General features: G+C 36.3%; 1 protein-coding gene across 4 annotated transcripts in view; it reads right to left on the bottom strand.

The window, feature by feature from the left end:
* LOC127624720 (tetratricopeptide repeat protein 1-like) overlaps window positions 1-11,643 on the bottom strand; it is a 472,844-nt gene extending 461,201 nt beyond the window's left edge. For 2 of the 4 annotated variants that reach the window (XR_007968209.1, XR_007968210.1), the window contains exons 1-8: window positions 11,583-11,643; window positions 10,439-10,963; window positions 10,227-10,287; window positions 8,660-8,772; window positions 8,147-8,183; window positions 7,323-7,471; window positions 5,670-5,724; window positions 4,467-4,814 (exon numbers count right to left, since the gene is read on the bottom strand). Coding sequence is in view for 2 of the 4 variants with exons in the window: in XM_052099575.1 (XP_051955535.1) it covers window positions 4,678-4,814; window positions 5,670-5,724; window positions 7,323-7,471; window positions 8,147-8,183; window positions 8,660-8,772; window positions 10,227-10,287; window positions 10,439-10,963 (1,077 nt within the window). In the remaining 2 variants the exon portion in view is untranslated. Of the gene's footprint in view, window positions 1-1,631; window positions 4,815-5,669; window positions 5,725-7,322; window positions 7,472-8,146; window positions 8,184-8,659; window positions 8,773-10,226; window positions 10,288-10,438; window positions 10,999-11,582 lie in introns of those variants that run through there. The other 2 variants (XM_052099575.1, XM_052099574.1) reach the window with 2 other exon arrangements.
* Between the last annotated feature and the right edge of the window lie 763 nt (window positions 11,644-12,406).

Raw genomic sequence — 12,406 nt, 5'->3', positions numbered from 1 at the left:
AGATTTTCATACCTGCAAACAGATGAGAAAAAAAATGCACCAATATCTTTTTTTACTACAAGTAGTAAATTATTACAATATTAAACATGTAAATAGTGATTTGGCATTCCAGTGAGTTTCTACTGCACAATTTCTTTGCATGCTGTCAGTGTCCATATGGTCTTGACATATTTAGATGATTGTAGAAAACATATTAAGTATATTACACTTTTATCTAAAGTGAGACAAGGTAAATATTAGTTTTTATATACTTTTCAATGCATATATATATATAAAAAAAAAAATAGGAAACATTTTTTTTGGTCTTATTTGTGGTGTCCTGCCTAAAGGAGCAGGAATTCATCCATATGGTCAATATACATCCTTGCATCCCATAATATATTTAAAGAGATACAATATAAAAAGAGAATCAAGAATTATTTTTTTTCTATATGAAAGTCAAAATATGTTTAGGTAGTAGGTACTCCTGAACTTCATTACTTGAGGTAACCACCTTTTAGAGAGTGGCAGATGTTTGGTAAATAAACATCATTATGTAGTTATTTTTAAGTGCAGTATTCCATGGTACACATTACAAAACACATAATTAGTGGCAAGATGTTGATTTGTTTCTTAGCTATTAGTTTACTGCAACTAAGCAATTTCTGAGAAGCAAATACATACTTGAAGGTATGGCTAATAGTTTTTACCAAAAGTGAAAAAGTGGCTGATATGCCAAAATATATTAGATAACATTTTTGTATACTATATTTCAATAATGTCTTGATTATCAGTTCTTTTAGGCTTTGGAACACCTCAAAAGATTATTAGCTACTTTTTTCTTGATAAAATTCATATATATTTCTATAAATAATGTAATCTTGTTTGAAGGATAAATCATACCAATTACTTGCTGTTTTTTTTCTTTTTCTAGTGCTGCCACTCTGAAGGGCTGCTGATTGGTTGGTTGCCCAGAGCACTGCCATTGGTCAAGAGTCAGTAAGATGGGAAGAGCTGTCCACAGTTGTAGACACAGTTGTAACAGAGATTTTTTAAATGTTTTATTTAAGAATAGAATTATATATTTATTATAAAGAACTGCAGACTTTCAACCTATTTATTGCTGAAATGTTTTTTAAAAACCAGATTTTTCTTGAAGCAGGCATTCATGTTAAAAAAGCTTGTTTGAAAAGGACACTTTTCAAAGGCACAGGGAAGTTCTGGCCATTATGTGATCCAGGTGGCAATAGGGCATAAGTTATTGCAGGGAATTCAAATGTTTGTTTGAAGTCAAAGAGAAAAATTAAGACATCTTAGAATGGCAAAAGAATAATGTCAAAACGCAATAAATATTCCATGTGCTATATGCCTCACTTTACGACAGCTGGGTCTCATTGTGCTCGGTTTTGGATGAAATCCCAGTGTTCCTTTCTAACATTATCTGTGCTCTTTCTATATTGAGAAATTCTGAGCCTTAATGCAAGGGGATAGACTTAAACCCCCTTTTGTGCCTAGACTTCTTTTCACTCTCAAAAAGGATAGAGAGGTTTTCTACTTGAAGTAGATGCTTTACTAATGACAACAATAATGTAATAATAAAACATGAAAAAATGCATTTTCAGTTCAGTGTTTTTTGAGGTTTTCCTGTTAGATGTGGGGGGGTAAATTTCATAGCACAGACCTGAGGCATGTATAAAGGGATTTAAGAGTGAATGAGTGAGGAACACTCTGACTGGGCTGTGTTTCCTCTTTCTTGCAGTTGTACATACAGTTGAAGTCAAAAGTTTACATACACTTAGGTTGAAGTCAATAAAACACATTTTTTAACCACTCCACAGATTTAATATTAGCAAACTATAGATTTGGCAAGTTGTTTAGGACATCAGCTTTGTGCATGAAACAAGTCCTTTTTCCTACAATTGTTTACAGACAGATTGCTTCACTTTTAATTGACTATATGTAAACTTCTGACCCACTGGAATTGTGATAAAGTTAACTGTGCCTTTAAGCAGCTTGGAAAAGTTCAGAACATGATGTTAAACCTTTAGGCAATTAGCTTCTCATAGGCTAATTGGAGTCAAACTCAGTGACACTTTGCTTGACATCATGGGAAAATCAAAAGAAATCAGCCAAGACCTCAGAAAAAAATGTGTGGACCTCAACAAGTCTGGTATACCCTTGGGAACAATTTCCAAATGCCTGAAGGTACCACGTTCATCTGCACAAACAATAGTATGCAAGTATAAACACCATGGGACCACGCAGCCATTATACCACTCAGGAAGAAGACCCATTCAGCCTCCTAGAGATGAACGTAGTTTGGTGTGAAAAGTGCAAATCAATCCCAAAACAACAGCAAAGGACCTTGCAAAGATGCTGGAGGAAACACGTAGGCAAGAATCTATATCCACAGTAAAACGAATCCTATATCAACATAACCTGAAAGGCTGCTCAGCTAGGAAGAAGTCACTGCTCTAAATCCACCATAAAAAAGCCAGACTACATTTTACAAGTGCACATGGTGACAAAGATCTTACTTTTCAGAGAAATGTCCTCTGGTCTGATGAAACAAAAATGTAACTGTTTGGCTATAATGCCCAACGTTATGTTTGGAGGTTTGAGGGTTGCAAGCCAAAGAACACCATCCCAACCATGAAGCATGGGGGTGGCAGCATCATGTTGTGGGGGTGCTTTGCTGCATGAGGGACTGTTGCACTTCACAAAATAAATGGCATCATGAGGAAGGACAATTATGTGGATTTATTGAAGCAACATCTCAAGACATCAGCCAGGAAGTTAAAGCTTGGTTGCAAATGGGTCTTCCAAATGGACAATGACTTTGCCAAATTTGCGGCAAAATGGCTTAAGGACAACAAAGTCAAGGTTTTGGAGAGGCCATCACAAAGCCCTAACCTCATTCCGATAGAAAAATTGTGGACAGAACTGAAAAAGCCTGTGCGAGCAAGGAGGCCTACAAATCTGACTCTGTTACACCAGTTCTGTCAGGAGGAATGGGCCAAAATTCCAGCAACTTATTGTGAGAAGCTTGTGGAAGGCTACCCAAAACATTTAACCCAAGTTAATCAATTTAAAGGCAATGCTACCAAATACTAACAAAGTGTATGTAAACTTCTGATCCACTGGGACTGTATAAGCTGAAATCATTTTTTCTACTATTTTTGTGACATTTCACTTTTTATTTTACTTCATCCTCTTTTCTCCCAATTTGGAATGCCCAATTCCCACTATTTAGTAGGCCCTCATGGTGGTGCGGTTACTCACCTCAATCCGGGTGACGAAGGACAAGTCTCAGTTGCCTCCACTTCTGACAGTCAATCCGCGCATTTTATCACGTGGCTCGATGTGCATGACGCCGCGGAGGCTCACAGCACGGGAGGTTCATGCTACTCTCCGCGATACACACGCAACTTACCATGCGCCCCATTGAAAGGGAGAACCCCTAATCACGACCACAAGGACATTACCCAATGTGACTCTACCCTCCCTAGCAACCAGGAGACCTGGCTGGAGTCACTCAGCACGCCCTGGATTCGAACTCGCGACTCCAGGGGTGGTAGTCAGCGTCAATACTCGCTGAGCTACCAAGGCCCCCGACATTTCACATTCTTACAATAGTGATCCTAACTGACATAAGACAGGGAATGTTTTCTACGATTAAATGTCAGGAATTGTGAAAACTGAGTTTATATGTATTTGGCTAAGTAAACTTTTGACTTCAACTGTACATGCGTTTCAGTACAATCTGAGAACATTACTGACTACACATATGAGAATGATAGTTGTGGGCATAAATGTGTTTATTGTACATGTATATCTCTTAATGAAATTAACATTAAACATCCATTTTTTTTGTTGCCTTGTACCAAAAAGTTTGCCTTGTTCTTCCTTATGGATACGTCATGCTGCATTTATTACTTGTGCATAACAGAGCATCCAAGCACCAAACATGAATTAATGCAACAAAAAGCAACATACTGCTGGTTTAATATGAACACAGGTATCTAAAGACAGCACTGCATGTTTTATTTGTTTTAAATTTGGGTAATGGGGCAATTACTTCATTCTTTAGAACTGATGAACAGTCTGTGGTCATCACTGACACCAGCTTCCACACTAATAGCCATGTTATATTCTGACATGCCAAAACATTTCAATACCAACATAAAATACATGTAATGGCAAAAGAAAATCAAACAAACAAACAAGCCAAAAGCCACTTTAAAACATGATCAGATAATTTCATTGGTCAAATCAAATGGAAACAGCTGAAATCACTTGATGTGACAAACAATTCTTAAATTAAGCTCTTAGGCAGTTAGGGGATGTGACTCAAAAGCTCATGAGTAACCGAACACTTAAATGGGTTTATAGTTGGTTAGCTCTTCTGATGATTATTTGATTAAAAAGATAGTTCAACCAAAAATGAAATTCTATAATCATTTATTCACCCTCATGTTGTTCTAAACCTGTATGCCTTTTTTATCTTTTAGGCAGAATGAGTCTCCGTCACTATTCAATTTCATTGTATGGCAAAAACATGTACAGAAAGCTAACATCTCTTTTTGTTTCCCATGGAAGAGAGAAAGTCATATGGGTTTGGAACAACATTAGGGTGAGCAAATTACAAAACATTTTCATTATTGGGTGAACTATCTCTTTAAAAGAGATGCTAGATTGCTATCTGTTGTTGTTATTTGGATTCTGAACAAAATTAACAGAGTAAGATCCTGTGTTGGCATCTCGGTTGACATGAAAGTTAGAGGTGGAGAGACCAAAGGGTCGCAAAATCATGTTGCCCAAGTCCTTGAGCTTACCTGAAAAGAAATAGAACAGATGCTGTATTTATATCATCTACATATAAAAAGATCTAAATCTATGATGGCAGCAAACCACACTTAAGGTGTATTTACATGGTAAAGAATAAAAACTCTTACAACACTATGCCACTTTGACTACTGCTCTGTGGCTGTGACTGCAGTGAGATCTATATGAAGTGTTTAAACTGCCTCTCAGCCTCACAGCATAAATCTTTGAAGAAAAATGAGGAACCTGCTATATTTATTTATACCTTCAATGGACAAGAGTAAAGGCCCATTTACACTAAGAAAGATAGTTATAAGGATAACTGTAATGCTAACTGTATTAGCATCCACACTAATGGAAGATAACGTTCTATTTATTTTAAGTGTGCACTGCAGTTATGTTTACAGTAAAGAAAGTTAATGGAGATGAACTGCTACTGCTCTACCTTTCACAAAGATACCAAAAGAAAAGACGCAAACAACTTCAAAAGAGACTTTTGATTGTTGTCGACATTGGCGCTGGATACCTGAGGTCATTTTATGCCTTCGTTAAAGTTGTGGTTAAGACCATGTGTTGTGACAACGAGAAGTGAAAGTCACAAGGAACATTTCACCAGTAATTAGCCAATTACAAAGTCCTCGAGCGTTTGTCTTAATTCCATACAGTTTATGATCAATTAGATATTAAAACTTCAAGAAGCTGCGCAATATTTTATATTATGCATTTCTTTTTCAATTATTTTATTTATGAGGATGTAAAAAAGACAGTAGAACATGAAGAATCTTGTTAGGATGTGTCTATTCTTTGAAGGGAATGAGGTAAGAGATGGCAAAATATATAACATGCTAAGAAATAAAAAATCTTACTCATCATCTCTTCTTTCAGCTTCTCATTGCGTTCTTCAATTTGCTGTGGCAACCTCTGTGCAAGGCAGTAGAAAGAGAAATTGAAATTTAGTTACTGACAGACACCATGGTCTCTTTATGTTACAAAGTCATGTTGAGGAAGATAAAGTTAAGAACCCATCTTGAATTTGAACCACTGATACATAATATAGAAATGGATTGCTCATGATGTCATAACAGTGAAGCCACTGTGCCGCTATAATGCTATGCCCAAACATTCCAATGGCCCTATTAGATAGAAAATCACCTAATTTCAGCAAGTAAACATTACATACAATAACCGATTTTATATCTGAAATCTGCCTGCACTACCCTAAAACTCAAACATCCTACACAACATCCTTGAGCGCACGCTCACTCTCCCTCTATCACATGCGCAGCGGGCACGCAGAGAATGAGGGAGACAAGCAAAGCAAAGCAAAGCTGGTTAAAATGAAAATGATATGCTAGGTTTAAATGGCAAACAAACACATATTTATGACATGTATCCATGTATGATTACAAAGAGCACTACAATACGAAAACAAGCAAATCCTGGACATTTAAGGCAATTTAGAAATATCGATTTGTCCCTTTCGGGTGCAAGCACGTATTTTGCCACTTCCATTGGTGATTGTTGTGCTGCACTGATAGACTGAACACCGGGGCAGGTGAATGATCTGACAATGCGAGATTCACGATCCATGTATGCCTTCACCCTTGTAATGAATATTATCCATAAAGAGCAAATAAAAAATTAAACAATATTGTCACTAGAGGGCGAAATGTATGTCGTATCCGCAGGTCGGAGATGGTGAAACGGGGGGTGTTTTCACCTGTCAGTCATTGATACTCTATGGCAGTTTGGGCATACCAAGATGGCCGCTCGAACTCTTCCGGTGGCTTCACCTCGTGCTGGAAGTTTACCGTTGCATCAGCGATCAATTTGCCAGGCAAATACATGGCAAATGTTTGTTTAGCATTTGTAGTACTATCTTTTAGTACTGTAAAATCTGACATTGAAATTGTCCACTCTCATGTGAGTAAAATAAAGATTTCATGCAAAATACCCATCAGATAAGAGGACAACAGTGGACGATAGTGTATTAGCCGATACAGATAACTAAGGTGGTAGAAAAGGCAGATAAGCGATTAATCAGCCAATTCGGGTTTTTTTTAATCAATTTACAAGAGAATCGACTTGTAAATACAACGTATATGCAGAGTCTGACTGGGCACGTTTACACAAATAAAATTTTTCTCTGCATGCTCTCGCTTCCGTTATTGTTCCTCAGCTGATTATCTTATTAAAATAACACAATACACATTGAAGTGAGGATAAAAATATGGATAAATATTGTCAATGATGACAAATTTAGATACAGCAAATCCCCATGAGGCATTGGTGATTGTTTTAGTTCACCTCTAGAGGCCACTGTTATACTGTTGAACCAAGATGTTCTAACTCTAAAATCCTCCAGTTCCAGCCACAGAGAAACCTATCGGCTACTATTGACATAGATTTAAAAAACCAACCATCAGCACTGATTAATTGGTAAAACCATTATATCGGTCTACCTTTACATCAGATGATGAACATTCAAGTAAGCAAACAGAGTACCTCATGACACTCACCATACACGCCTCTCTAGCTGCAGGGATGCTCGGGTCTTTCTCAAAGACAGTCTTGTAGTCCTCTAAGGCTTCATCAAGCTTGTCTGTCTTCTCGTAGAGTTCAGCTCTCCGCAGAATGGCACGGACATAATTTGGATTCAGTTCTATGGCTGTTGAAGAAATGACACAATAGGGGTTCTCTCAACTCCCTTCATTTCATGGCAGCTCAAATGTCAAATCGCATACCAGTAGAAAAATAAATAAATACAACAATGTAACAGCAATTAAAATACATATTAAAACATGTTCTGTGTATTCTGTCTTTTCTAGCACTAGGAGAGCAGGACTGTGTAGACTAGACTCAATAGATCCTTATCACATTTCCAGGTTTAGAACAAGGAAGTAAACTATAGCAGGTTTAACTTCTATAGTGTTAAATGGGAGACCCAGCAAATATTCCAATTGCATTCTGATTTGTGCCAGCAGCAAAAAATAAAAAATAAATCCACCATTACGTTTTCACAACTTTCCAAAAGTGGAAAAAATATAGAGATTGATAACAGCAGTCAAAAGAGAAAAAAATGGCAAATTTACTGTCACTCCCTTTGCAGCTGTATTTGAAATCTCACCGAAGAAGTGGTTACTATTTTTTTTATAAACCAATGCCAGAGTAATATAAATAAGTATTGTGTTTTAAAATTTAATTACATAATTAAAAAACTGAAAATATAAAAAAAAAGACAGATGTTTTATACACAGCTAGAATTAAACTGCTAAATTAAAGCAGAAATGTGTCATCAGTCTGTGAAAAGGGTCTATTGCACCAACAGCACATGTAATCCCACCTTTAGAACAGTCTCTGATAGCATCCTGCATTTTATCCTGTAATATAAAATGAAAACTATAAATTAATAAAATTGTGTTTATAATAAATAAATATAATCAAAAACAAAAGATACTGGTCAAAGAATTGTCAAATTGAAGCATTCAAAATATTATTACATTGGACAGATTCCAAAATAACAGGTCATTTTACATTAAAATGTATTTTATTTAAAAAACAAACTTAATCATCCTGCCACTGACCCATTGTAATAATAAAAAAAAGCAAAACAATTGTTTTTTCACCTAATATACAAATAAAAATGGATCTATTCTGAGAATTGTGTATATAATTGTAAGAACAAGTTTTGCGCTACCAAAGTGGTGCAGTACAGTAACCAAACACCGTGTGTCCTCAGAAGACACGTCTTTAAACAAACCAGAAGAAATATAGTTCATAGAAACAAAACCTTTTCAGAAAATAAAACAACTACGCATTAGAAAACTGTACAAAAACAACCAGAGAGAAAGATCACCAGATGCAAGCGTGCTGCAGCTCGATTAGAGAAGAGGATGGATCTCTCTTTGCTGTAGCACACAGGACACACTTGCAGAGCAGCTGTGTAAGACTCCTCAGCTTCTACATGTTCTGTAAGTATTGAAATGTCAGCAGCTCATACATGCACACAACTTTGAAAACTCTTTGAAAAGCAAGAATATGCAAAACGATATTTTTATAATTAACTTGTTGGAGGGTTGTCTGAACAATCTGAACTATGATGAAATCTGTCATCAATTTCTCACCCTCATGTTGATCCAAACCAGCAAGACTTTCTTCTTAAAAAACCTTGAGGAGATGTTAAGCAGAATGACAGCCAAAATCACAATCACTTTCATTATATGGACAACAGATTAGTGGTAGACAGATATGGGTTTTTTAATGGCCGATGCCGATATCCAGAGCGTACAGTGGCCGACTTCCTTCTCTTGGGAAAAGATACTAAGACTTCAAGTCTTTCTTTATTGGATAATTTCTCCGACACGCTTCAGTTCAGAGGAAGATAAAATGAACAAAACACTGGATTTTCATGAGTTTTCTTGATTTACATTTGTTTAAACAAAGAATGTGGAAGTGTAAGTGTAGATTTAAAGGACTTAAATATTGACCTGTTTCTCACCAACACCTATCATATCACTTCAGAAGACATGGATTTAACCACTAGAGTCATTCGGATTATTTTTAAATAGCCATCTGGGCCTTCTAGTCACCATTCACTTGCATTGTGAGGACCAACAGAGCTGAAATATTATAATTTTTTTAAATATGAATTTGTGTTTTGCATAAGAAAGCAAGTCATAAACATCTGGGATGGCATGAGGGTGAGTAAATGATAAGAGAATTTTCATTTTTTGGGTAACTTTCCCTTTAGAAATCGGACAAACAGGAAAAATGATCAGCCGATGCAGATAATTAAAAAATTTACATTTAAATTTTTGCATTTGGCAGACGCTTTTATCCAAAGCGACTTACAGTGCATTTATTACAGGGACAATCCCCCTGGAGCAACCTGGAGTTAAGTGCCTTGCTCAAGGACGCAATGGTGGTGGCTGTGGGGATTTAACCATCAACCTTCTGCTTACCGGCTCTGTAAATGGTCTGCACTTATCAAGCGCCTTTATAACCTTAGTGGTATTCAAAGCACTTTACACTGCATCTCATTAACCCATTCACACAACAATGATAACAGAGCTGGGAGCAACTTGGGGTTCAGTGTCTTGCCCAAGGACACTTTGGCATGTGGAGTCGTGTGGGCCGGGAATCAAACAGCCAACCCTGCGATTATTGGACAACCCGCTCTATCACCTGAGCCACAGCCAATTTATAATATTGGTGACCAATAACAGATGAAATGAAAGTGAATGATGACTCATTTTGTTTGGTGTTCAATAAAAGAAGTTGTATTTGTTTGGACAACATGGGATTGAGTAAATTATGACTGAATTAAAATTTTTGGTTTAACTATGCCTTTTAAGTGCCAAGTGAGTGGCACTTAACTGATTAAAAAAAAAAAAAGTGTCAATGGTCAGCAGGAAGGGTCTTACCGCCACTCTTGAACTGGGTGTTGCCCTTCTCCTTCAACTCTATGCTCTCCTTTCTTCTGCTCTGTGATTGGAGCAAAACATCAACAATGGCTATCAAGCAAAAGTGAGAGCCAATTAACAGCACAACATCATGCACAATGGAAGGAAATATGGTACAGGAGTACAGACAGAACTGCAGTTGCAAAATGGAATGCGAGAAGAATAAAGCTTACTTCTTTCTCTTCTTCCGTCAAGTCTTTCTCTAGCTCACGCAGGTTTTCCTCATCATACTCGGTCACCTTGACCGTCTCTTTAAATTCTGAATCTGAGTCACTATCCATCTTCTCATAGTCCTCTGCAAGTCTCTCCCATTTCTCCTGTTCTTCATTTTGGTCTTCCCCAAATCCTGGGTCATTTGCCAATGAGTAATGCCTCTTTTCAGCCAATCTGTCCTCATTCCCAAAGTCTGCTGCTGATGTATTATCCAAACACGATCTGTCAGGGGCATCTATGTTTCCCAGTCTCTCCGTTTCAGAGTTGTCTTTTTCAGTCCTGGCATCTGAGTCAAGTCTATCACTTTGAGACATCTCTGTGTGTTTCATGTCAGTGTATCCAGCCAGTAATGTATCTTCTACAGATAATGTGTCCTCACAGTCATAGAAACAGTCTTCCTCCTTGTCTGTAGTGTTTTTCCTGGTCACTGACACCTGCAACGTGTTTGCCATGGTGGCTGAGTGTGTCTCCATCTCCCTCTCCATCTGAAGAAGACATCAAATCACTATGACCTCTAATTCTGCAAAACCCCAAGAAGATTGAAATCTCAAATAATCATATATGAAACTACAAATATTCAATTTATAAAACAGAAAATTCCTTTAGTTTCATTTGGCTGCCAGTTGAAAATTTAGAAATTGAACAGTTGAAAGTACTTAATAAATGTCATATACATACATAAGTTCATACAGTTTTGCTAAATATATGTAAACATTTCAGCAAACTTTCTTAAACTTGTTCCAACTGGTTTTGCTAACTCGTCCAATTTTCTTTAACATAGTTGTCATGCTAATGTTAAAAACTGCTACAGTTCGTAACATACGTAATTTACACAAATGATTTAGAATGTTTTAATTAGATAAAAAAAAAAGAACATGAACAACAATATTCGACAACGAAATAGTAGATTGTATTAAGTGATACAGACAAAAATAGCTGTCAAAACACTATTAGCACGTGGGTTAAACAAGGTTGATTTCGTTTAATCAGCTCTATATTTCAACGGCGAAAGCATTGTTTGAAAGGCTTCCTTAAATTAAGTTTGACAAGTACTATGAGTAAAATATCTTTTAATAAAAAACATTTGCTTCGTTCTTTTCTTACCTTCTAGAAATGAGCCATAACGTCTTTTCCTGTTCCTCGCTAGCTGCGTGACGTATATGTAGCAGAGGATTCTGGGACATGTATTACCAATGGGCTACGTAAACATCGTAGTAAGAATAAGTCGATTGTGATTATGAATGTGTTGTTCTGTTGTTAAATGTGCTATTTAATATGCATGATACACACCAAAAAGATAAATAAATGTAAACTAAAAGTGTAATAACTATTATGTTTTGGTATATAAGTTTTTGTAAGTGGCAGACAACATTTAGGATATCAAAATATAATTTATACTATTTTTAAAAAGTCAAAAGAAGGAATTAAGTAAAATTAGAGAAATATTAGAAGCTTCTTGGACTCTTTAAATGAGAATTAATGTTAGCTACCATAGTAGTAAAAAAACACTCCAAAAAATAAAATGATAATTAAATAGATAATGATAATAAAAAAGATAAAATGCGTAAACAATATTTGACACATTTTCGTTTTACAACAAAATTCCATCAAATTTTATAATATTTAAAAAAAACAACAACAACAAAAAACTAAAAAGTTTCAGTAAAAGTTTTATTCATTAAGCATTACACAATTAAACGTAATTAAATTTGGTTATGAAATTGGAACCTTAAAATAGGCAAAAGACTTTTGGCAGTCTTCTTTGCTCAATTCCATGTTCTTGGGCAGCTTGATGTGTTAAGGAGCTGTGAGGCTGGCACAGCAGACAGTCCTTATTATGCCTTCAGCTTCATGGCTGTGTCTGGCTTGCCTTGGAGCCATCTGATAGACATAAAACACACTGATAAAAAGAGACTGATTGTAAAACT

Source organism: Xyrauchen texanus, chromosome 31, assembly GCF_025860055.1.
Source record: "Xyrauchen texanus isolate HMW12.3.18 chromosome 31, RBS_HiC_50CHRs, whole genome shotgun sequence".
NCBI lineage: Eukaryota > Metazoa > Chordata > Actinopteri > Cypriniformes > Catostomidae > Xyrauchen > Xyrauchen texanus.
Note: the sequence above shows the minus strand (reverse complement) of the source record. Positions and strands in the feature narration are given on the sequence as shown.